The sequence below is a fragment of the Ictidomys tridecemlineatus genome, chromosome 10, assembly GCF_052094955.1.
Source record: "Ictidomys tridecemlineatus isolate mIctTri1 chromosome 10, mIctTri1.hap1, whole genome shotgun sequence".
In the NCBI taxonomy this organism is placed as follows: domain Eukaryota; kingdom Metazoa; phylum Chordata; class Mammalia; order Rodentia; family Sciuridae; genus Ictidomys; species Ictidomys tridecemlineatus.
Genome location: NC_135486.1, coordinates 112039613 through 112066429, shown reverse-complemented (window position 1 = coordinate 112066429; position 26817 = coordinate 112039613). Strand labels below are relative to the sequence as shown.

At 35.7% G+C, this 26817-nt stretch overlaps 2 protein-coding genes and 1 pseudogene across 3 annotated transcripts in view; 1 reads left to right on the top strand and 2 right to left on the bottom strand.

Moving 5' to 3' along the window:
* LOC144364731 (cytochrome P450 3A4-like) overlaps nt 1-2064 on the top strand; it is a 382460-nt pseudogene extending 380396 nt beyond the window's left edge. Inside the window, exon 5 of the transcript XR_013427180.1 lies at nt 968-2064. The product of XR_013427180.1 is annotated as a cytochrome P450 3A4-like (transcript). The remainder of the gene's footprint in view (nt 1-967) is intronic.
* Nucleotides 1-12142, bottom strand: part of LOC144367625 (cytochrome P450 3A11-like) — a 492905-nt gene extending 480763 nt beyond the window's left edge. The window contains exons 1-3 of the mRNA XM_078024712.1: nt 12018-12142; nt 10504-10652; nt 5454-5581 (exon numbers count right to left, since the gene is read on the bottom strand). Of these exons, the coding sequence (XP_077880838.1) occupies nt 5454-5581; nt 10504-10652; nt 12018-12106 (366 nt within the window). The 5' untranslated portion in view covers nt 12107-12142. The remainder of the gene's footprint in view (nt 1-5453; nt 5582-10503; nt 10653-12017) is intronic.
* On the bottom strand, nt 833-1860 carry LOC101975683 (olfactory receptor 2AE1-like). The gene has a single exon (XM_078024767.1). The coding sequence runs from the start codon at nt 1769-1771 to the stop codon at nt 833-835; it is 939 nt and encodes a 312-aa protein (XP_077880893.1). The 5' UTR covers nt 1772-1860.
* Nucleotides 12143-26817: the final 14675 nt, after the last annotated feature.

Sequence of the window (26817 nt, the reverse complement as noted above, 5' to 3'; positions counted from 1 at the left end):
CAGAAAAACCAATTGTTCTAAAGGTTGTGTCAAGAGATGAGCCTGGAAATTAGAGTCTAAATCTCCCTAAAAATCTCTGCTCTGTTCTTCAAAGAAGATGTATCTAAGAACAAAAGACATACTGATTTTCTCTGTGAATAAAAATTGGTATTTAAGATGGATTTATGGGTGGATGCTGCTCTTGAGTTACTAGGGATGCTGGACCTTTGCTGGGCTTGTTCAGTGTCTGTGCACAGTATTATCTGTTGTGTGATGAAAAGGAGGTGACAATCTGTGTGCCAGATATGAAGACTCAGCCTCTCTGGTTTTTGGGGATTCTATACACCCACCTCTGCACCCTCACCTCTTCATATCTGCCCTTATAAATTCTTAAACACTGATTCAGTAACTCAAAAGATCTGAGTACAAATATTTTATCATCAACTCTGTCTTTCAAAACACGCTTTACTTCACAGGATTCTAATATTAATCAACACATTCTAATTTTATACTCCCTAAATAGTCTTTACTGTCATGATTTACATATGTATTATCAATAAAAATAATGATAGAAAAGGTCTTTATATATTTATCTTACTATTTTTAGAGTATCATTTAACTTCATATATCTACTTTAAATTGGATTTGTAAAGGTTTTTCCATAATACTCTGAAGGATTATAGACACATACACAGTGCTACTTGAATTCCTGCATCTCAGTTAAAATAGTGAAGGTATACGTAAACCACTTTATTCTTGGGGTAGTCAGAGTACGTCATGGATCTGGATTCTTAAAAATTCTTAGAGGTTTACCCATAATAACACTCTATACTTGAGCCAACTACAGGTGTAGTCATTGGGTGATAATACCTCTCCTCAACACTCTCCTCAGAGCCTTAGCTACATCCTTATTCCGGAGAGTATAAATCAGAGGATTCAGAGTGGGAGTAATAATGCTATAGAACACAGAACCAACTTTGTCTTGCAGTGAAGTGCGCTGGGACCTGGGCCTCATGTATGAGAAGATGCAGGCACCAAACCAGAGAGAGACAACAATGAAGTGGGAGCTACAAGTGGCAAAAGCATTTCTTTTACTCCCAGCTGAATGCATCTCAATGACACTGTGCAAGATGAAGCCATAGGATGTAGAAACCAGGATGATGGGGAGGAGAAGAAGCACGATACTACAGATATACACTGTGGTCTCATAGATGGTGACATCACCACATACCAACTTCACAACAGCTTGATACTCACAGTAGAAGTGGTACATTTTCCGAGATCCACAGAAGGGAAAGTGCATCAAGATGACTGTGTGAATTAGGGAGTTCAGAGATGCCTCCAACCATAAGGTGAGGGCCATCATCAGTGCCACCTTCCTGCTCATGAGCACAGTGTAACGCAGAGGATGACAGATGGCAACATACCTGTCATAGGACATGAGAGCTAGCAGAAGACACTCAGCCCCACCCAGAGACAAATAGAGGAAGTGCTGGGTGGCACATCCCAAGAAGGAGATGGACTTGCTGCCAGACAGGTAGTTTGTAGCCATTTTGGGGATGGTTGTGCAGATGTGCATCAGGTCCATGAGGGAGAGTTGGCTGAGCAGGAAGTACATGGGGGTGTGAAGCCCACGATCCACACAGATGAGGAGGATGGTTAGGGTGTTGCCACTCAGTGCAACAAGGTAGACCACCATGGTCAGGCAGAAAAAATAAAGGTGGGTCGGGGAGTCATCGAAGAGCCCTTCAAGGATGAAGTCTGCCAGAGAGGTCTGATTCCTCAGCCACATGGTCCCTTCAAAGTCTTTGGGGAAACAGGGAGTGGAGACAAAGTGTGATGCCAGAAATATGGGATCCTGTGTACAGGGTGATAAGCTCTCTTGATCCAAGAAAACATTTGTGAAGATATTTATTCTCTATTTGTAAGTATCCAGAAACTGAAATTATTAAAATTAATTTTTTTTTCAAAACAAGACAAACCTAAAATTTGTCATCACGATCATGGTCATTTGAAATTTCAAGACTCTATTAAGGCCCAGAATTTATGACTCTTCTTACTAAATATAGGCCTATGTGTGAGTAATCATGTGTATGATTTGTGTTAGTGTGTGTCTGTGTTTGTATGGTTGTTGGATTATGTTTCCTATTTTACCAGGCAGGTTCTAACAAGAGCAGCTGAACCACTAAGATGTTTCTAGTTATGCATGTAATTGTTAATGGTTGTGTTACAGAACTTTGGCCTTATTTCTTTGTGAAAGCTGGTTAAGGAGTTGGTATACTGCTGTCATGTTTAAGTCTGATGTGGAAACTTAAAGTCGAAAGGACAAGCAGTAGAAAGGAAAGACAGTACAAAGCAGGGCAGACAAGAGACAGACGAAATCCCAAAGCATGAGCTGTGACCCCACAAGAGAAAACAAAAAGAGTCAGTCTGTTTGCCTATAGAATTAGGCACTAAGGTTCTTCTTTTTGTATTGGCTCTTTTGAAATCTACAAAATATTAGGGTTTCTTTTGACATAATTAAAAAGCATTAAATAGGCCTCAATTCAGTCCCCATACTTCCCCTTTCCCTGTCCTCCTCCCTTCCTCTGATTCCTTCCCTCTTCTCTTATGATCTGCTATTTATTTATGGTTTTTTTTATTAGTTACTTGTGGCTATACATAAAGATGAGATCCATATGGTATGTTCATTCAGGCACATTGGAAATTTAGGTCAGATTTCTAATGAAGCTGAATGCACACCCCTAGCCCAGAATTCCAAGAGCCTAAGGAAGAAGCCTGGGGAAGATAGAGTAACTGCAGGCCCAGCCACTGCTCCCTACCAGTGAGGTGTGAGCCACCAGACCAGCAAAAATGTATTAGTACCACAGGATGGCTGCTTCCCTTCTGCCCTCTAATCTCCCAGGAAGCTCCTCTTGAGACCCACCTTAAACAGAAACGATGGATTAGAGGGAATTTGGTGAGATGTAGTTCATCCTAGAAAACGTCACACATCGCAAAATCACTGCAGGCCATCTTCTGTCCTTTTGGTACACATGCACACCTCCATCAGTCAGGTTAACCTCCAAATACAAAAATGATACCTGTGTAACTAAATACAATACATGCAGCATGAAGGCAAACATCTTAACCCTTTCTCCAGAAAAAAACCCAAAGTTCTTTACGTTGCCTAGGGGAGGCATTCATTCCTCTGATACATGTTTTCCCTTTAATATCCTGGAACTTCAAAATTTTCTGGATAATATATATAAAAAAATATTCTTATGAAAACCACCCATGGGATAGAGATTCTTATTCCAAAAAGGGTTAACCAGTAGTTTGGATATCAGCCTCTGTTTTCTCACTTAGTCCTGGCATCTGCCCAATATATCCATGAACAAACTGGACATGGCATCAGGGGTAAAGTTTATCCCTGGATTCATCATGATAAACTTACACTCACCGAGGCCAATCTGTCTGAAGCCACTGCTGAATACCCATGGCTAACAGCAAAGACAATCGTGAGTTCCCAACATCGCACCATTCCCTGGGGTGATCAGCCAGCCACTGCATAGCACATTGATGACATTGGACCACATTCAACATGAAAGGGACACTCCTTTTTTTTCTGGACTCACTCTTGGTATGGATTTTACTTCCTCTCCTGAAATGCTGCTGCCAGAACTACCATCTCTGGACTCACAGAATGCTTTATTTACCATAAGTGTATTCAATGCAGCATTGCTTCTGAACAAGGAGCTCCATTCACAGCAAACAACTGTGTAATGTGGCCTGTGTTCATGGGATTTGTTATAATTAACATAGGTCCTTTATCTTCCTGAAACACAGAACCTGATAGAATGGTAAAATACGCTTGGAAGACTCTACCTCAAGTAACACCTAGATGACAACACCTCTCATTGCTGGAGCAATGTCCTTCAGGATGTGATACATGCTCGATGTCTGCATCTAATTTATGGTACTGCTTCTCCCACAGCAAGAATTCATAGGATCAGACCCCCAAGAATTTAGTGGATAGAAATGAGAGTGTGTTCTCTCCCTATAAGATTGATGTCTATGAACCACTAACATTTCTGTTCTGCTGCTTTAGAAAACTTTTAGCCACAAAGGGAGAGATTCTTCCACCCAGACACAAAGTGATTCCATTTTCTTATGGAAACAAGAAAGAAATACTCATTACTATCACCCACTGGATAGAGATTCTTATGCATAAAGGGTTAACCTGAACTTTGGATATCAGCCCCTGTTTCCTCACTCAGTCCTGGCATCTGCCCAATAGATCCGTGAACAAACAGGACATGGCATCAAGGGTAAAGTTTATCCCTGAGAGTTGAGGTAGCTACTTTAGGATGCTAATTATAGCTGAATCAACAGGTGAAGAAGAAGGTCACTCTGTGGCATGGAGTGATTGATTCTTACTAGGAAGGAAAACTGAGTTGCTACTACACAATACAGAGAGAAAGAGCAAGTGTGACATAGGACAGTTTCTCGGTACCTCTTCAAACTCCCAGGTCCTGTGATGGAGGGCAATAGGAAACTAAAGCCCAAGTCAGGTCACACTGATAAGGGCTCAGATACTTCAGAGAAGAAGGTTTGGGTCACCCAAGTAACCAGGAACAATGACCAGCTGTGAACCAAGGCAGTATGGACTGTGGAGTGAAATAGGATAAAGACCAAAAATGACCATGTGGACAACTCTCAGGAACACACACTGCCATTCTTTTGCATTTCTTCTTAATGCTGATAAGAATTTGTATATTTATATTACACAAATTAAGTGTTTATTTCATTATCGTCCTCCTATCAAACATGAGGTGTGGATAATTCCTAAAATCATATCTCAGTATTTAAATAACTGGATATAAATGAAGGAGTATGACTCAGTAGAAACAGAATATATTTCACACAAAATGCAATAAAAGTATTTTTCTCCCTTAATGAGGAAAGGGTTGCTTATTTTATTTAATCTACTTGGGAAAAATGATGATCTCTTAGTTTATATATAGAATAGTCATATCAGATTAGGTAGAAGGATATTTTATGTTAACAGTAAAATCATTTTGAAATAGGATTTTTATTTTGACAGTTTACTGAATGAGAGGGAAATGATAAGGTTTTATTTGAATGATATTTCTTTCAAGACATAACATCACATCTATTATTGTATCAAAAATTGTCAATCTTACTCATTATCAGTTTGCCTTTTTTAAATTTGATCTTCATTCTAACCAAAATGTAAAAATTCTCCAGTGCAAACCTTAAAGTTTTTCATCAACTTTAATAAATGTACAGAGGGGCTGGGGAATGAAGCTCAGTGATAACAGTACTTGCCTAGCATATATGAGGCCTTGGGTTCAATCCCCAGCACCACTTACAAAAATTACATGTATATTTATATATTAACAAGTCAGATGTACACGGCAAATCAATGATCAGAAAGCGAACATCGTCATATCACCACCACCAGGTTTTACCTTTTCTTTATTTTCTAGGCGTTTTTGTTTCATCCTCATTACAGCATTTTTAAAAAAATCCAGAACACTTTTTGAAAACCTGCAGACATTTAATGCTTGAATCACTGGTCTAAGGAATGGAAATATCACTAGAAAGAAAGTGAAAGAGAAAATAAAGAGAAACCTTGATGAAAAGGCAACATCCCAGGAACATTGATCATTTTCTAAAAAATACAAAAGAGAAAAATCATCAGTTTTCTCAACCAGAAGCCATTCCCCCTGTGGCCAGTACCTGGTGTCTGATTCATGTCTGAGCAAGGGCACTTCATACATGGGGTTGCAGCCACCATAGCAGGTGATCAGTGGCCCCATCAATGCCACTGGACTGAGCAAAGGAAGAGGATTAAATTCCCTGGCCCCTTATCCTTTTGTTTATTGGAATAGAATCTCTGGATAAACCAGTTCATAGTCTGTGCTATATTTAATTATGCATTCAAGGAAAAGTAGGCAGGATAGGTACAATTTGGCCTATGTTCCTCAGCTGTCAAGAACTGAAACCAGAAATCAATAACAGATGGAAAATCAGGAAACTCAGACAAAAATGCAAATTAACCATAAAACTTCCAGATACAACTGTCAAGCATGAAAGATGGTATCCAAAGGCAACTAGAAGTTGTTTTAGGTGAATTAAGGTGAAGACATGTTATATCACACTTAGGAGAAGTAGCAAAAGCAGCGCTCATAAACATACAGCTACAGATGTATAGGTTTTATAAAAGATAGTTCTCAAGTCAATAGTCTAAGTTAAATCATAAAATGGTGAAAAGAGGAAATTAAACAAAAGGCAAGGATAAGGAAGAAAATCATAAAACCCAAGTTGAAACAAATGAAATAGAAAAGAAATAAAATTGACAAAAACAAAAGGTGTCTATAAGTCACATTACCCCTTTGAAAATGTCATAAAAATCGCCAAATCATTAGCCAAAATGACCAAGATATACAAAGGGGTAACAGTTTCATATGATGATATTTCCTCTCAATATGTACTAGAAATGGGCATCGTGATAACAAGGTATATCTACTTTTATTTATTTTGGGGTCCTTCACACTCTTTTCCAGAATGGTGTACATTCCTACTTACAATATGTACAAGAACTTTTTCTCCATATCTAACCAGCATTTGTTATTTTTTCATTCATTCTTTCTTTTTTTGACGATGGTCATTCTAACCAGGGTGAGATGATGTTTTATTGTAGTTTTAATTTGCATTTCCCTGACACCAAGTGATATTGAATAGTTTTTTCCTGTATTTTTAAGTCATTTGTATTTTTTGTTTTTGAGAAATAACTATTTGGAGCATTTTTCTATTTTTAAACTGGATTACTTGGGGGTTTGGTCATTAAGTTTTTTAAAATTTGTTATATTATGGAATTATATATCATTTATAAATGTAATACTCTATAGATATATAAAACATATTTTATATTAATCTTTTTTTTTCTAAATGATTGGAACATCTGTACATCCAGATTTATTTCTATATTATTCTGAATACATGAGATGTGCATTATATCTAGGTATCCATCAATGCATGGATAAAGAAAGTAACAAATATATATATATATATATATATATATATATATATATATATATATATATATAATATCATAAAATTTATGTATTTATAATATATATTAAAATAAAAAATATATATACCCACACATACATATATGCCCAATGGAACATTCATCCATAAAGAAGAATGAAATCCTGTATTTTTTAGCTAAAACTGGATGGAATTAGACGACATTCAGCTTATGAACTAAACTAGACACATCAGTACAAGTACCACATGTTCTTTCTCATATGTGGAAGGTAAAAATATTTGACCTGAATGTGTAATAGTGATTATTAAAGGTTAGGAAGGGCTATGGCAGAAGGTGGATAAAGAAAGGCTCTATTTAATTTGTGTATGCTGTGTATATGTATTGAGACATCACAGGGAACCGCATTTATTTGCATAACTCATACATGTTAATTAAAAAAATAAAATAAATATTAAAAAGAAATGAAGAGCAAGAGAAATGAAAGGAGAATTTATTATTAAGATTGGAGAGGAATTATGAAAGAATTCTAACAATTTGATTATTCACATATAATTTGTGCAGAAAATCCTAAAAGACACAAACTACAGAAATTGATCGAGAAGTAAATATACAACCTGAATAAACTTGTAAAATGTAACATGATTGCATTAGTAATAGAAAATTATTCGCAAATACAAGCCCAGATCTGGATTGTTTTAATAGTAGATTCTACAAAATAAAGAACTAATACCAATTATTCATAAACACTTCCAAAATTAAAAGAGCATTTCTGAATATAGTCTAAAAAGCCAATATTACCCTAATACAAACACCAAGCAAAGACAACACAGGAAATGGTTGTGTATTACACCAAATCCATAAAATAAAAAGTCAACACAGGGGATTGTTTCAATTGATGCAAAAAAAAAAAAAACATTTGATAAAAATCAAAACCAACCTTCCCCCCGAAAAAATAATCCCCAAAATCATTCTTTTGTGATAAAACACTCAGCAAATTAGGACTAGGATGAAATTTTATAAACCTGATAAAGGATATCTATGAAAACTTGTAGCTTAATAATTTAATATATTCATCCCAAATCAAGAACATGACAAGCATCCCTCTCTCACCACTTCTCTTGGAGTACTGTAAGTAATGACAAGTTCACCAGCATTTCATGATATAAGATCAGTACACAAAAATAAACTGCATTTCTCTACACTGTGATAAGCAACTCAAAAGAAAAACTAAGAAATTAAAAAATAATTCTATATTCAATGACATTAAAAAGAATAAAATACATAGGAATCAATTTAACAAAGGTGCAAGACAAGGACAATAATAGCTACAAAATATTGTTGAAATAAAAGAAAGAGGATCTACATGACTAGGAAAAACATCTCAGGTTTATGGATCAGAAAACTTAATATTGTCCAAATGGAAACAGTATTGAAATTGATTTTCAGATCCTAATGAACTTTGTAACAGAATCTTAGCTGATTTCTTTGAGGAATTGGCAAGTTGATTTAAAATTCACATAGAATTCAAAGGGACACAGAATAGCTAAAATGATGTTGAAAAATGAGATTAAAGTTGTAGGACACACATTTCTTGATTTCAAAACCTACTCCAAAGCAAAAATAAAATGTGGTTCTACAAGATGGGTAAACATATAAATAAATAGAATAGGATTTAGAGTCTAGAAATTAACCCACATGTCTATGGCCAATGGAATTTTGAGAAATGTGCCCTTCCATTGAATGGGGCAGACACTCTTCAAAAAATGGTGCTGGAACAACTATATAGCCACATGCAAAAGAATAACATCTTGTCCTCACATGGCCCTGAATGTTAAACTTAAATTAAAATCTTTGGGCAAACTTAATATGAGAGCTAAACTACAATTTTTAGTAGTAAACCATAAAAAGTACGTAAGTCTACATGGTTTCAATCAATTCTTATATTTTATACTTAAAGTACAAACAATAAAAGGAAATGACATAAATCATATATCATTTAAATATTAAGTTTCCAAGACCTGTTTAGTTTCTAACATTTATATAAATGGCATCCAATTGCATGCATCTACCGTCAATTGCTTTTCTTTTGTGAACACTATAGCTTTGAGATTAATAAATTTTAAGATTTTGAAATCCAGCTCTTTCATTTTAATGGTTTCGATATGTAGTACCCCCCATGATAGGAATAAACTGCAAAAAACTAAAAACTTTGTGCTTCAAAGGACACTATCAAGAAAGTAATAATATATCTATAGAATAGGAAAAACATCTTACAAATCATAATCTGATAAGAAACTGTGAAAGGAATACATGAAGAAGTATTTTTTCAATTAAATTATTTAGAAATTATTTTTTCTTTTATTTTTAATTTGTTCCAATTAGTTATACATGACAGTAGAATGCATTTTGACACATTGTACACAAATGGAACACAAGATTTTCTTCCTCTGGTTGTACATGGTACAGAATCACACCAGTAAAATTCTTAAGCCTCAAAACAGAAAGACAAATGCTTCAGGTAATTGTGGGGAAAGATATGGATAGACATTCTTTAAAATAATGAACCTGAATTATCTTTCCTATATACATAGATGAATACCTCATAGTGAATCTCCACATCATGTACCTCCACAAGCCTGACATCCTATTTAGAATAAGGTATACTTTATGTTTTTACAAATATGTCATGCATATCTAAAAAGCACAAATAAAAATGATTAACATTGCTTGTTATTAGTAACCAACAGAAAAATGCAAATCAAAACCACATAAGTTGCCATCTCACATCCACTAAAATGTCTAATATAAGAGATGGAAACAGGAAGTGTTAGAAAATAAGTGAAGTAATTGGAACCCGCATACACTTTGGGTAAGAATATTAAATGGTACAGCTATTATGGAAAACACTGACAGAAGTACTTTGTAAGGCAGCAATTTCACTCCTGAGTATACACTCAGATGAAATTGGAAACTAGAGTTCACAAACAAGTTTCACACTAATGTTCATAATGGCACCATTTATAATAGCCAAAAGGTCAAAATAACATAAATGTCTATCAACTGATGAAAGGATAACTAAATTGTATATCTGTACAATGGAATATTATTTGGCCATAAACATGAAGTACTGATATATATTTCACATGGAAACAAATGCTAAATGATATCACTTTGCAGCACAAAAAACCACATATTCCATGTCTCCATTTTTTATAATGTATACATCATATGTAAAGCTAAAGAAATAGAAAATACAGTAGTGTCTGTTTAGGGTAAATGATTTTGAAAGATGACAGTTAAGAGATTATGAGTTTTCTGAGTTTTGACAATGGTGAGGGCTGCACATATCATTTATCATGCTAAAAATTACGGAATTTTACATTTTAAGAAATCATATAGTATGTAAATAATATCTTAATGAAGTTGTTATTTTCAAAGAAAAAAAGAAATGGTGATCCACATACTAATTATAAGAAAAATTTGATGGAAGTCATCTGAACCAAGGGCCTTCTTGTCTTTTTTCACAAATGGATCTTGTGGATTGTTGAGGGAATTGACATTAACTCCAAAAGATGTGCTAACTATCACGTCCATGCTGTAGCTCCCCAAAATTCTGAGTAGAGAAAGAAATGTAAAATTTTAATCTGCACTGCTTTACTCTCCTACTACACATGCTGGAAGAAGTGATATGAGCACACTCACACACTATCAGAAATATCTGTTGATCAAATGACTAGTCCATGCTCCTATCAAATGCCATGAGGCAGCTGCCCCTGTGCCACGGGAGTTAGGGACACTAGGGTAGTGAGCTCAAGAAGTTCAGTCACAGAGAGACAGACACCCATAATCAGATAAATTACATCAGTGAGTGGAGTGTAGATGATAAAAGATGATTAAGTATGGAGCTTCAGCAGGACCAGGGTGTTATAATTGACTCCTGGTAGGGGATCCAAGTTAGGTGACCTTGACCTAGGTCCTGCCTAAGCACAGTCTGTGCCCAGAGCTGATTCCTCTCTAGTACATCACAAAAAAGCAACACCCTGTTCTGAGAGGCAGAAACATTGTCTCTCCTTCTCTGCACACACTGCTACAGCTCCTGAGAGGTCCTGCACTCCAGGACCCAAAGTGGCTCCAAGGGCAAAATCTGGCAAAAGAGAATGAGTAAGAATACCCTCAGTTAAAACATTAGAAATTTCCTCAAAATGTACTTTGATGAGCTCACAACTTGGGGAACATATTCTCTCAGATTTCCCAAGACAGTATCAGTGGTTGTTCATGGGTCAATATAACTCATTTTATACAACAAATGATATGGAAGCTGGAATCCATATCTTTTCAGGACCTAATATCTCTTGAGACTGGAGGAAGAAGTGGTGAGAATATTTCATATTTTGTATTTTGCTGATATTCTCAGTGCAACCATGAAAAGATTTGTTGTTCCATAGCCTGCATTGTACTTTTCTTTTTTAAATTTTTTTAAATAATGTTTTTTTTAGTTTTAGAGGACAGCATGCCTTTATTTTTTCAGTTTATTTTTAAGTGGTGTTGAGGATCAAACTCAGTGCCTTACACATGCTAGGCAAGTGTTCTGCCACTGAACTACAACCCTAGCTCTTTGTTATAACTTTCTATACCTGCTCAATAGGTACCAGAAACTTCCCCCCATCCAACATTCCCTAGGCTCTACCCTCAACTTCTGAGTGATTATGTTCTTCATTGTAAAACATGTGTTTTGACTTACATAATATCCACATTGATGATCAAGCAGATAAACTAATTCTGTTTTTGTACACAGATGTCCCAGCACCCTGCCTCATCCTAGGAGCCTCTCCTCCTTGGGTGTCCCATTGTGGTTGTGACACCACACACTTACTTTTGTCTGGTCAGGAACTAGCTCAACAGTGGTAATTTCAGTTCTCTGGCAGGGTGCTGGAAGGTCTTAAAACAGCTCAGAACCCCAGAGCTGCCTGCTACTTACTCTTTCACAGTGACAGGCTCCCCTTTCTTCACTTCCTGGCTCAGATACTTCACCAATGCATCTCCATATTGGTTAATGATAAGGATCATCTAAGCACAAAACACAAATCCACCCACCATTAGAGGAGAATCGAGTCTCCCAGGCTCTGGTTTTCCCAGGATTATAAAGTATGAGATATTTATAATGAATCAAATAATATCTCTTCTAGGACATAAAGACAAAAGATTATTTGAAATTTTTAATTAGTTCTTTTTATTTATACATAACAATGTTTCCTTTTGAAATAATTATAAAAGCATGGAAAAATAATTTGTTCTAACTCAGTCCCAATACTTCCCCTTTCATTCCTCTCTTCCTTCCCTCTGTTCCCTTCTTTCTACTCTATTGATCTTTCTGATACTTACTTTTAGTTTTTTTTAATTAGGAATTTCAAACTTAGTGGAATATTCTTTGGAAAATGATGATGTTCTCACATATGTCCCATCCCCAAATCCTTATTTAAGTTTCTAACTAAAGTCCTCTAAGTTTATTACCTCCTTGAGTTTCCCATTGGAGAATACTGGTGACAGAAAGACTCGAAGTCTCTTCCACTCTTCATCCCTTGCTGCAAAGAGAGATTTTTGCACAAATCCCAATGGCAAAACTACCTGAAGTTCACAAAAAAAAAGACATTTTGTATGAAGTATGTTTTGGAAGTCTCCACATTGTAGAGAACTTGTTAAACAGGCATCAGTTTTTTTAATCAGTTATTTACTTAGTGTCTACTAGGGGGCATGCCTAGTAGACACTAATTTTGAGCAAAACATTACACGAGGAAGAAATGAAAAACAATAACCAAAACCATCAGTGGGAAGTGCCTCGGTAAAGACAGAGGGCGAGGGGAAAGATAATCATGGAAAAACAAACTATCTTTTTTTTAAAAAAGATAAATAATCAAACATGGCTGGAAATACAAACCATGTATCAATAGTAACTCTAAATGTTAATGGCTTAAACTCTCCAATAAAGCGACATAGGCTGGTATCATGGATTAAAACAACAAATCCAACAATATGCTGCCTCCAGGAGACACATCTGATTGGAAAAGACATACACAGGCTGAATGTGAAACGATAGGAAAAAATATACCACCCACACAGTCCTCGTAAGCAAGCAGGGGTGTCCATCCTCATATCAAATAAAATCGACATCAAGACTAAGTTAATCAAAAGGGATAAGGAAGGACATTATATACTGTTAAAAGGAACCATTCACCAACAAGACATAACAATTATCAATATTTATGCACCAAATAATGGTGCTGTGACGTTCATAAAACAAATTCTCCTCAAGTTCAAGAATCAAATAGACCACAACACAATAATTATGAGTGACTTCAACACACCTCTCTCACCATTGGACAGATCCTCCAAAAAAAAGTTGAATAAAGAAACTATAGAACTCAATGCCACAATCAATAACCTAGACTTAACTGACATATATAGAATATATCAACCATCATCAAATGGATATACTTTTTTTCTCAGCAGCCCATGGATACTTCTCAAAATAGACTATATATTATGCCATAGGGCAAACCTCAGTAAATATAAAGGGGTGGAGATAATACCATGCATTTTATCTAATCATAATGGAATGAAACTGGAAATCAATGATAAAAAAAGAAAGAAAAAATCATACATCACATGGAAAATGAACAATATGTTACTGAATGATCAATAGGTTACAGAAGATATAAAGAACGAAATCAAAAAATTCTTAGAGATAAATGAAAACACAGACACAACATATTGGAATCTATGGGACACAATGAAAGCAGTTTTAAGAGGAAAATTCATCACCTGGAGGTCATTCCTCAAAAACAGAAACAACCAACAAATAAATGAGCTCACACTTCATCTCAAAGCCCTAGAAAAGGAAGAGCAAAACAACAGCAAATGTAGCAGAAGGCAAGAAATAATTAAAATCAGAGCGGAAATCAATGCAATTGAAACAAAAGAAACTATTGAAAAAACTGAAAAACTGAAAGTTGGTTCTTCGTAAAAATAAATAAGATTGACAGACCCTTAGCCATGCTAACAAAGAGAAGAAGAGAGAGAACTCAAATTACTAACATACAGGATGAAAAAGGCAATATCACAACAGATGCTACAGAAATACAGAAGACAATTAAAAATTGTTTGAAAACCTCTATTCCAATAAAATAGAAGATAGTGAAGACATCGATAAGTTTCTTAAGTCATATGATTTGCCCAGACTGAGTCAGGAGAATACACACAATTTGAACAGACCAATATCAATGGATGAAATTGAAGAAGCCATCAAAAGACTACCAACCAAAAAAAAGCCCAGGACCAGATGAATATAAAGCGGAGTTTTACAAAATCATTTAAAAAGAAATAATACCAATACTTTTCAAGTTATTTCAGGAAACAGAAAAAGAGGGAGCTCTTCCAAATTCATTCTATGAGGCCAACATTACCCTGATTCTGAAACCAGACAAAGATACCTCAAAGAAAGAAAACTACAGACCAATATCTCTAATGAACCTAGATGCAAAAATCCTCAAAAAAATTCTGGCGAATCAGATTCAAAAACATATCGAAAAAATTGTGCACCATGATCAAGTAGGATTCATCCCTGGGATGCAAGGCTGGTTCAATATACGGAAATCAATAAATGTTATTCACAACATCAATAGACTTAAAAATAGGAACCATAGGATCATCTCAATAGATGCGAAAAAAGCATTCCACAAAGTACAGCATCCCTTTATGTTCAAAACTCGAGAAAAACTAGGGATAACAGGAACATACCTCAACATTGTAAAAGCAATCTATGCTAAGCCTAAGGCTAGCATCATTCTGAATGGAGAAAAATTGAAGGCATTAACTCGAAAATCTGGAACGAGACAGGGATGCCCCTCTCTCACCACTTCTGTTCAATATAGTTCTTGAAACAGTGGCCAGAGCAATTAGACAGACGAAAGAAATTAAAGGCATAAAAATAGGAAAAGAAGAACTTATATTATCACTATTTACGGATGACATTATTCTATACCTAGAAGACCCAAAGGGGTCTACAAAGAAATTACTAGAACTAATAAATGAATTCAGCAAAGTAACAGGGTATAAAATCAACACGCATAAATCATAGGCATTTCTGTATATCAGCAACAAAACTTCTGAAACGAAAATGAGGAAAAACACTCCATTCACAATATCCTCAAAAAAAATAAAATACTTGGGAATCAACCTAACAAAAGAGGTGAAAGATTTATACAATGAAAACTACAGAACCCTAAAGAGAGAAGTAGAAGTAAATCTTAGAAGATGGAAAAATATACCCTGTTCATGGATAGGCAGAACTAACATTATCAAAATGGCGATATTACCAAAAGTCCTCTATAGGTTTAATGCAATGCCAATCAAAATCCCAACGGCATTTCTTGAAGAAATGGAGAAAGCCATCATGAAATTCATATGGAAAAATAAAAGACCCAGAATAGCAAAAGCAATTCTAAGCAGGAAGTGTGAATCAGGTGGTATAGTGATACTAGACTTCAAAATATATTACAGAGCAATAGTTACAAAAACAGCATGGTACTGGTACCAAAACAGGCACGTGGACCAACGGTATAATAGAGGACACAGAGACTAATCCATAAAGTTACAACTACCTTATATTTGATAAAGGGTCTAAAAGCATGCAATGGAAGAAGGATAGCATCTTCAACAAATGGTGTTGGGAAAACTGGAAATCCATATGCAAAAAAAATGAAACTGAATCCCTTTCTTTCACACTGCACAAAAGTTAACTCAAAATGGATCAAGGAGCTTGATATCAAATCAGAGTCTCTGCATCTGATAGAAGAAAAAGTAGGCTCCGATCTTCATATTGTGGGGTCGGGCTCTAAATTCCTTAATAGGACACCCATAGCACAAGAGTTAATAACAAGAATCAACAAATGGGACTTACTTAAACTAAAAAGTTTTTTTCTCAGCAAGAGAAACAATAAGAGAGGTAAATAGGGATCCTACATCCTGAGACCTAATTTTTACTCCTCACACTTCAGATAGAGCCCTAATATCCAGAGTATACAAAGAACTCAAAAAATTAGACAATAAGATAAAAAATAACCCAATCAACAAATGGGCCAAGGACCTGAACAGATACTTCTCATAGGAGGATATACAATCAATCAACAAGTACATGAAAAAATGCTCACCATCTCTAGCATTCAGAGAGATGCAAATCAAAAACACCTAAAATACCATCTCACTCCAGTAAGATTGGCAGCCACTATGAAGTCAAACAACAACAAGTGCTGGCGAGGATGTGGAGAAAAGGGTACACTTGTAGATTGCTGGTGGGACTGCAAATTGGTGCGGCCAATTTGGAAAGAAGTTTGGAGATTCCTGGGAAAGCTGGGAATGGAACCACCATTTGACCCTGTTATTGCCCTTCTCAGACTATTCCCTGAAGAGCTTAAAAGAGCATGCTACAGGGATGCTGCCATAGCGATGTTCATAGCAGCACAATTCACAATAGGTAGACTGTGGAACCAACCCAAATGCCCTTCAATAGATGAATGGATAAAAAAATGTGGCATCTATGCACAATGGAGTACTATGCAGCAATAAAAAATGACAAAATCATAGAATTTGCAGGGAAATGGATGGCACTAGAGCAGATTTTGCTTAGTGAAGCTAGTCAATCCCTAAAAAACAAATACCAAATGTCTTCTTTGATATAATAAGAGCAACTATGAACAGAGAAGGGAAGAAGAGCAGGAAGAAAAGATTAACATTAAACAGAGACATGAGATTGGTGGGAAAGGGAGAGAAAAGGGAAATTGCATGGAAATGAAGTGAGACCCTCATTGCTATACAAAATTACATATAAGAGGTTGTGAGGGGAATGGGAAAATAAACAAGGAGAGAAATGAATTACAGTAGATGGGGTAGAGAGAGAAGATGTGAGGGAAGGGGAGGGGGGATAGTAGGGGATAGGAAAGACAGCAGAATACAACAATTGCTAATAGGGCATTATGTAAAAACGTGGATGTGTAACCGACGTGATTCTGCAATCTGCATTTGGGGTGAAATTGAGAGTTCGTAACCCACTACAATCTAATGTGTGAAATATGATATGTCAAGAGCTTTGTAATGTTGTGAACAACCAATTAAAAAAATAAAAAAATACTTCTTAATGTCTAAATATGTGGTTATTTCTATGGCACTACTCAAGTTTTACTACTGAAGGTACATTTAGAGGATTTGAGAGATGAAACAAAAGCATTCTGCATTTTTATTATCCTCCAAAGATAATACCCTGTCTGTAAGTCTTAGAAGGAAAAAAGTATGAATAAGATCAAACAGTTCTTATATATGTATTTCTCATAATTAAACACAAGATGAGTATTGTTTTTTCAACAAAGGCACATTTAGTAATGTCAAATGAGCAGAAATTGGGTGATTTAAAACCTATTAAAATTTAAGTCAACTGAATGGAATGTTCCAAAAGAAATGTGAATTTTTGGCTTTCATTTGGGACTAACCTGTTTAGGTATTTGACTCAGGTCCTGATTATTGGACACAAATTCATGAGCTTAAAACCAGAGGCCAGAAAAAAGGCTACACTATGCTCAGATTATCTCTCCCAAAAACTAAGGCTTGTTTATCATATTCTAATTCTAAAATTCTGAGACCTAATGACCATCTGAGAATTCCATACTGCTATTCCTGCTGAAAAGGCATGATTTTCCTATTCACATTTTTCAGTTCAACCGTATACTAGACAGGCTGTAAGATCCACATAATTGGGGGTCTCCCTGTGAATCTTAAAAATATCACCCCTGAAACATAGCAACAGGAAGATTTATTTTTAAGTGTTAGAAGCAAAAACTTAGAGTACTTAATTTGCTGACTCCCATGGGTAGAGTGGCATCTCTCCATCTTTTCCACATTGAGCTGGAAAACTGGAAGTTGACCCCATTTTGTCAATCCTCACTTATTCTTTCTCACTCCAAACATACATGAAACTCACTGTTATGGTGTTGGTGTCTCTCAGAAGCTCATGTGTGAGGCAATTGAAAAAAGTTCAGAAATAAAATGATTGAATTGTGAAAGCCTTAATCTACTCAGTACACTATTTCCTCAGTAAGGATTAACTGGGTGCAACTGTAGGTAGGTAGGATAGTGATGAAAGAGGTTGGTCTCTGAGGGCCTGGCTTCAGGGCATACATTTTTGTCCCTGGTTAGTGGAGTTTCTGTCTGCTTCCTAGTGCCATGTCCTAAACTTCTTTATTCCTTTACACTCTTCTCCCATGTTATTCTGCCTCACTGCAGACCACAGCAACAGAGTAAGTCGTGTATGAATTGAGACCTCTGAAACTGTGAGTCCAGTGGTTCTTGTCAGGGTCACAATAGTGAAGAAGCCAACTAAACTAATCACATCAACATGGTTAACTAAAGAGGTGATTTGTGCCTTTAATTTCCTACTTTCCCCATGATTCTAGAAGGATTCATAAAAGAAATGAAAAAGATCTGGGGAAAAAATAAGTGAAGTGTCCTTGAAAATGTCCCTGGGAAACTCACTCACTTTCTCTCAGCTTTGATTTTTTCACATCCAGGTGGAGGAAATGATTCAAATTTGGCAGGATTTCAAAAACACTTCATGCACATGAGAAAATGACACAGAAAACTAGACTTTCTTCATATTTCTACTCAAAGACAACTAGTGAAACTGTGGCACACACCTGTAGTCCCAACCACTCTGGAGGCTGAGGCAGGAGAATTACAAATCCAGGAGTAATTCTGAGGACCTTTAAGAAGATATATCTGCCATTTCTCCCAGATTTCCCACTCCTCAATCTATACCCAACATAGAGAACATGGTAAAATCTTATCTCAAAGAAAAAGAGGATAATGACTTCAATATGTACAGTACTTCAAGGAAATTCAAGATTGACTCTAAATTTCCTTTTCTAATCTCTCTTTTATTTTTTTCTTTTTTGCTTTTAGATGTCTTAGAATTAGATCTTCCCTTTAATCTTCCCTTTTTAGCAAGAAAATATAAAAGGTGGCATCACTGTACCAGAACTTAAACTATACTACAGAGCAATAGTAACAAAAACAGCATGATATTGGCACCAAGATAGACTGGTAGACCAATAGTACAGAATGGAGGACACAGAGACTAACCCACATAATTGCAGTCATCTTACATTAGACAAAGGCGCCAAAAAGAAACTGGAGAAAAACAAAACCTTTTCAACAAATGGTGCTGGAGAAACTGGCAATCCATATGCAACAAAATGAAATTAAAATGCTATTTCTCACCATGCACAAAACTCATCTCAAATTAAATCAAGGACCTAGGAATTAAATCAGAGTCACCGTGCCTATTATAAGAAAGAGTAGGCCAAAATCTCTATCACGTCAGATTAGGCACCAACTTCCTTAATAACACTCCTATAGCACAAGAATTAAAATGAAGAATCAATAATTGGATGGATTCAAACTAAAAGTTTCTTCTCAGTAAGAGAAACAATCAGTGAGATGAATAGAGAACCTACATCTTGGTAGCAACGTTTTACACCTCACACAGCAGATAGAGCACTAATCTCTAGGGTATATAAAGAACTTAAAAAGCTAAACACCAAAAAACTAATATCTCACCCAATAAATGGGCCAAGGAACTGAAGAGACACCTCTCAGAAGATGATTTATAATCAACTAACAAATATATAAAAAATGTTCAACATGTGTAGCAATTAGAGAAATACAAATCAAACTACTCTAAGATTTCATCTCACTCCATTCAGAATGCAGCTATTAAGAATACAAACAACAATAAGTGTTGGTTAGGTTGTGAGGAAAAAGGTACACTCATACATTGCTTATAGGACTGTAAATTGGTGCAGCCAATATAAACAATAGTATGGAGATTCCTTGGAAATCTGGGCATAGAATAACCATTTGACCCAGCTATCCCTCTCCTTGGTCTATACCCAAAGGACTTAAGAACAGCGTACTTCAGGGACACAGCCACATCAAAGTGTATAGCAGCACAACTCACAATAGCCAATTTGTGGAACCAACATAGATGCCTTTTAGTAGATGAATGAATAAACAAAAAATGATATATATACACAATGGAATATTAGTCAGCAATAAAAGAGAATAAAATCATGATATTTCAGGTAAACGTATAGAGTTTGAGAAGATAATGCTCAGTAAAGTTAGCCAATCCCAGAAAAACAAATGTCAAATGTTTTCTCTGATATAAAGAGGGTAATTCATAATGTGGTTTGGGGGGAGCATGGGAGGATTTATACAAACTCTAGTCAGAATAAAGGGGTGGGAGTGCTAAGGAGGGGGCATGGAGGAATAAAAATATGGTGGAATGAGATGGATATCATTACCTTAAATACATATATGAAGACCTTTTATCCTATAAAACCAAGGATATGTAAAAAATGTGCTTTATATGTGTACTATGAATTGTAACTCATTCTTCTGTCATATATAACAATTTAAAATAAAAAGAAATAAAACAGAGGATTCAGAGTGGGAGTAATAAACCAACTTTGTCTTGCAGTAGAGTGCACTGGGACCTGGAATTCATGTATGAGAAGATGCATGCACCAAACCAGAGAGAAACCACAGTGAGGTGGGCGCTACAAATGGCAAAGGAATTTGTCTTACATTGTGCAGGATGAAGCCATAGGATGTAGAAACCAGGATGATATTTTATTTATACTAAGTCCCTGGGGAAATAAGGAGTGGAGACCAAATGTGATGCCAGAAATATGGGATAATGTGTTCATAGTGATAAGAAACTTTTGATCCAAGAAAACAAATTGTAGAAAAATTTTTTTCTGTCTCTAATGATCTAGCAGCTAAAATTATTGAAATATACTTTTTCAAAACAAGAGAAATCTAAAATCTTCCTTCATGATCATGATCACTCTGAAATTCCAAAATTTCTAGACTTTAAAATTAAGGACCAAAATTTATGTCTCCTCTCATTAAAAAATGTGTATGTATGTGTGTATATGTATACATATTATGTGTGTTTGTGTGTGTGTGTGTGTGTGTGTGTGCGAGTCTGTATATATGGGGTTGTTATGTGTGTGAGCATGTGTGTGATTTATATGCTTTGCTGCTCATTTTATGAGTCAGAGTTTAAGAACAGGAGCTTAGCATCTAATGTGTGTGTGTGTGTGTGCGTGTGTGTGTGCGTGTGTGTGTGTGTGTGTGTGTGTATGAGTGTGCATGTGTGTGTTCTGGATTATGTTACAGAATCTTGGTCTTATACTGCTGCCCACAACCAGTGCAGGCAGCTAAACTTAAGGTCACTCGTGGGAATTTCCTGGGATACCAAATAAAACACAAACACACACACTTTACCTTTGAATCAAGATTCAGGATGGCTCCTCTGCTCTCGGCCTCAAGCTCCCCAAATGGAAGAGTGAGGAAAGTCACCAGAGGCTGGCAAGAGAGAGAGCTAGCCTGTTCAGAAGTGAGCTTTTATTGGGGGGGGACCCTCATTCTTTAAAATGTTTCATACAAAAAAGGTCAAAAGGGGCAGGGTTACAGGTGAGAAATTCAACCCCTGGGGCTGTGGGAAGAAACACCTATGCATGAAGACACATTCGGCTATTTCAAGGATTCAGGCAATATCTAGGTCCCTAAAAAAGGAACCGACAGAACCTCTTCTAATCACAAGAAAGAGAATGCCAGTCATTCAGCCCAACAGCCCCCCTAATATTTCCACTTTTTTTCTTTGAAAAAGAATGTGATGGGTCACTTTTTCGAATCCCTGAATCCTTATTTTGAAAGGTCACCATCCTACTATTACAATAGAGAATTAGTAGCAAAGAGAACAACACAAGAATATAACATGCAGAATGTTTAAGAATGTTTCCAGGGTTATTTGATCAGCTAAAAGGTAGGATCGAAAAAATCAATTTTACTTTTTTTTTTTTACATCTTGAATACAATGATAGAGCTCCAAAATATTCAAGCTGTTATTATTATTTTGCCAAATACCAAAACAAATGGTTTTTAACCTTCTTCCAATCCATTGGAAAGGGCACATTTCTCAAAATTTTATGGGCTATAGACATGTGGGTTAATTTCTAGACTCTAAATCCTATTCTATTTATCTATATGTTTACCCATCTTGTAGGACCACATTTTATTTTTGCTTTGGAGTAGGTTTTGAAATCAAGAAATGTGTGTCCTACAACTTTAATCTCATTTTTCAACATCATTTTAGCTATTCTGTGTCCCTTTGAATTCTATGTGAATTTTAAATCAACTTGCCAATTCCTCAAAGAAACCAGCTAAGATTCTGTTACAAAGTTCATTAGGATCTGAAAATCAATTTCAATACTGTTTCCATTTGGACAATATTAAGTTTTCTGATCCATAAACCTGAGATGTTTTTCCTAGTCATGTAGATCCTCTTTCTTTTATTTCAACAATATTTTGTAGCTATTATTGTCCTTGTCTTGCACCTTTGTTAAATTGATTCCTATGTATTTTATTCTTTTTAATGTCATTGAATATAGAATTATTTTTTAATTTCTTAGTTTTTCTTTTGAGTTGCTTATCACAGTGTAGAGAAATGCAGTTTATTTTTGTGTACTGATCTTATATCATGAAATGCTGGTGAACTTGTCATTACTTACAGTACTCCAAGAGAAGTGGTGAGAGAGGGATGCTTGTCATGTTCTTGATTTGGGATGAATATATTAAATTATTAAGCTACAAGTTTTCATAGATATCCTTTATCAGGTTTATAAAATTTCATCCTAGTCCTAATTTGCTGAGTGTTTTATCACAAAAGAATGATTTTGGGGATTATTTTTTCGGGGGGAAGGTTGGTTTTGATTTTTACCAAATGTTTTTTTTTTTTTTTGCATCAATTGAAACAATCCCCTGTGTTGACTTTTTATTTTATGGATTTGGTGTAATACACAACCATTTCCTGTGTTGTCTTTGCTTGGTGTTTGTATTAGGGTAATATTGGCTTTTTAGACTATATTCAGAAACATTGATAAAATGTGGTACATTACTCTTCTTTACAGATTGAATGGGTTCATATCTTTTGGTATGCAAGTCTTTAAGGTAAAAGGTTTAAAGCAACATTTTATCAATTTGGTATTCTCCAAACTAAAATTGTCTGTAATGTTAATTTAAACTTATAAGGATAATAGATTTTTCTGGGGATTTATTTATATTATTTGTTGTTTTGTAACCAAACCTTATATTACCTTTTATACTGGGATATAAAAATTTAAAGGTATTATAAAAAATAATGAGAGCCTGATAGTTGAAAGGTTAATATTATAAAAGATTTTTGCCACATTTCCACCTAAAAGAAAGAGCACTAAGCCTTTTCTGAATTAATGTTTCAGATGTATGTTATATTGTGCTAGCTAACATTCATACAGTGTCAGAAAACAGTATATGTAAACATTATAAAATAATATCTAAAAAGAAAGACAAAGATCAGCTTTAGAAATAAAACACTTCACCTAAGATTTGTGAAGAGCCCTTCCTTACTTGAGATAAGGCTCTGCCTCCCACCTTACAGCATGTCAAAATAACTTCAAAGTAGGCCAGATTTCACTTAATTTAGAGTTATATTCAAAGATTGATTTTATTTGAAAGATTACTATGATTTCAAATAAAAATATAATATATAACTCAGCCAAGGTTCAAAATTATATACAAGCTAGATATGTTATTACTATTGTTAATTTCACTTTGTATTTTTATTATAATTAAAAAAAAGTGACCATGACACTCAGAACAACCTTTATTTTGCAAGTGTCTGATTAATAGGGGATAAAAAGAAAGAGATAGAGACAGAAAGAAATGAGAGAGAGAGAGAGAGAGAGAGAGAGAGAGAGAGAGAGAAAGAAATGAGAGAGAGAGAGAGAGAGAGAGAGAGAGAGAGAAGGGAAAAACAAAGGGTATGAGAGAGGGAAAGAAAGAGAAAGAGAATGAGAGGGAGAATGAGAGAGAGCAAAAGTGAGAAAAGAAATAAAGAACAAGAGAGGGGGACCTGGCAAGAGAGATTTTATAACCAAAATCTAATGGGATCTGAGTCTACAAGCTGCCTTGTTGACATAGTGATTATATCACTATAGTTGCTATGGGTGTCATCTTCTGCCTTCAGGCAAAATAGGCAGGGCTCAGATGTGGGTTTCCATTATATCAGATGGGTGAAAGTCGAGTATTCAAACTTGAGTGGGGTTAAGTGTTCAGACTTGAGGCAAACAAGTAAAGCTAACATTTGTTCAGCCTCCTCTGCAACTAATAATAACAGATGCCTGTTAATGTTTTATAGAAGTAAAACTTCATATATACACAACCTAAGTTAGTTTGAGATATTAAGCCATCATCTGTAGACAGATAATAATTAAAAGGGATGAAACTAACTGTAAAGGGGCTAAAGTTATGGCTCAGCAGAAGAGTGTTTGCCTTGCATGAGTGTGTCACTGGGTTCAATCCTCAACATTAAATAAGTTAATAAATAAAATAAAGATATTGTGTTATGTAAAAAAAACTTTAAAGTTATAAACATTAAAGTTAAAACAGAATATTCTCAGTTTAAGACTGATAAAATTGACTTCCTAGATGTTAAAGTTCAAACTTAAAAATTAATGGTAAAATAAAGGAGCCAAGAAAAACAGTATTTGGCTCTTGCCCACTGAGTCAGCCTGAACCCAGGACAGGAGGAAGAGCTTTGCAACTCTGGGCCACATACTCTCCTGATAAAGGATATTAATGAGACCACTGAAGAACAGAGAGCCAACAAGTGTACACGCTGCAAAAGAGGAGGATCATTAAAAATGGGAGACATGCCTGATGCTTCCAAGGGAAGCCACATGGTCAGCAAGACCTTGACCCATCCTAATGCAGATTGCACTAGCAGAGCTGAAATGCTGCTCACAAGTTCCCCAAGAATGTCCTCCAAGGAAACTCAGCTGACTCTTACCAATAGATAGGAAAAAGGTCAGTTTGACCAGGTTGGTCTTCACCTAGCAAAAACAGTTAAAAACCAAAGCACAGCCATTCCTGGGCTTTTAAAATAAACTACAGTTATTTTAATGTAACATAAAATGTACGCTTGTGTTAACACCCTTTAAAATAAGTAAGACTGGAGGCAACAAAAGAAAAATTCTTAGGCAAGAATGCCTGATGATAAACATTGCCAGAGTCAGAAGCTTTTAGTCAGTTTAAGACCTACATATTTTCCTAACCTCATACACAAGTAGACTTAATCAGTGTTTGCTAGTATAACTATCTTCCCCTAAGTAACAAAGAAATCTCTACTGAATTGTCATGCCAATAAAGATATTTTACAAAAATAAGATGACATTAACTAACTTAACTAAATGTTGTGTCTACATTCCTGATAATTCTGACAATGTTAAAGATTTCTGTCTCTAAAAAATGGCCTTATTAGGCTTCATTAGGCCTTGTTATGAAAACAATTTCTTGGGTCTTCTGCCTCTTGGTAAACATTTATTAATTTCTATCATTTTCATAATATTCATGAAAATATTTCAGATGCTACAACTGCTATTTTGCATTAATCTTATTTCAGTACTCATGTCTTTTTGTTTCTCTCATAGAAGTGCACACCCCCAGGTGAATTTATAATCTGTTCTTCCTGAACCAGATTTTTACCATGGACTCCTTGACCCTCTCAGTTTCTACAAAGGGACTCCAAACTGTTTGCCCACAGCACATCGCTCCCTCTCAGCTTGAAGCAGTTAGAACTGTCATTGCACTTTTCTCATACAGTAGTAAATGGTGCCTAACATTAGAGAAAAAATTAGGGTCAGTATAGATATTCGCCAATATGTCTAGCTCAGAAAGATGTACCTGGGGAACTACCCTCAAGATCACCCTGGGTGATCTCCCAGAAAGAGACACTTGCTTCCACAACCCAAATTATAAGTGCTACAACTCCCTTTTCGCCTAAAATTGTGCTTCCTGAGTCCCACTTCAAACTTCTTGCCTGATCTCAAAACTGTCAACATTTCTGAACTATGTAACCTACTATTTTGATGGAGAAAAAGAAAAAGAACCTGGGCTTATTAAAAGGCCAGGGCCCACTGATTTATCAACATAGACAGGCTGCCCCCATTTTAGTTCCCCTCCTGGCTGGTATGGGAATAGCTAAATCAGTATACTGCTTTGGGAACTGCAGCTCTTATCATAGACTCTAAAAATTTTAAGTCCCTCAGCCATCCAATAGATATAGATTTAGGAGAACTAAAAATATCAGTCTCAAAACTAGAATTTTCACTCGACTCTCTGACAGAAATAGTATTACAAACAGATGGGGTCTAGATCATCCCTTTCTAAAACAAGGAAGAATTTTTGTGGTCCTAGGAAAAATGTGTTGTTTTTATGCAAACCATTCTGGGAAAATAAAAAACATTTTGGTGCTAGTGAGAAAGAAACACAAAACATAAGAAGCTTCAGGTAATTAGTTCCAACACTATTTCTCATGGTCTCCTTGGCTGACTACCATTATCTCAGCCATAATTGAGCACCTAGTCCTTCTTCTGATTGGGAATACTATAGGGCTCTGCCTATTACACAAGAGTGTAGATGAGGTTGAACTTATGGTCCTGCGAGCCTAGTATGGTCCCTTAGACACAGAAGTATGAAAAAGAAACTAAAGCCTGATGATGTGCAAGATTGACACCAAACCTACTAAAACCAGTAGGAATGTGATAGTAAAAGCAAATGTGACTCCATTT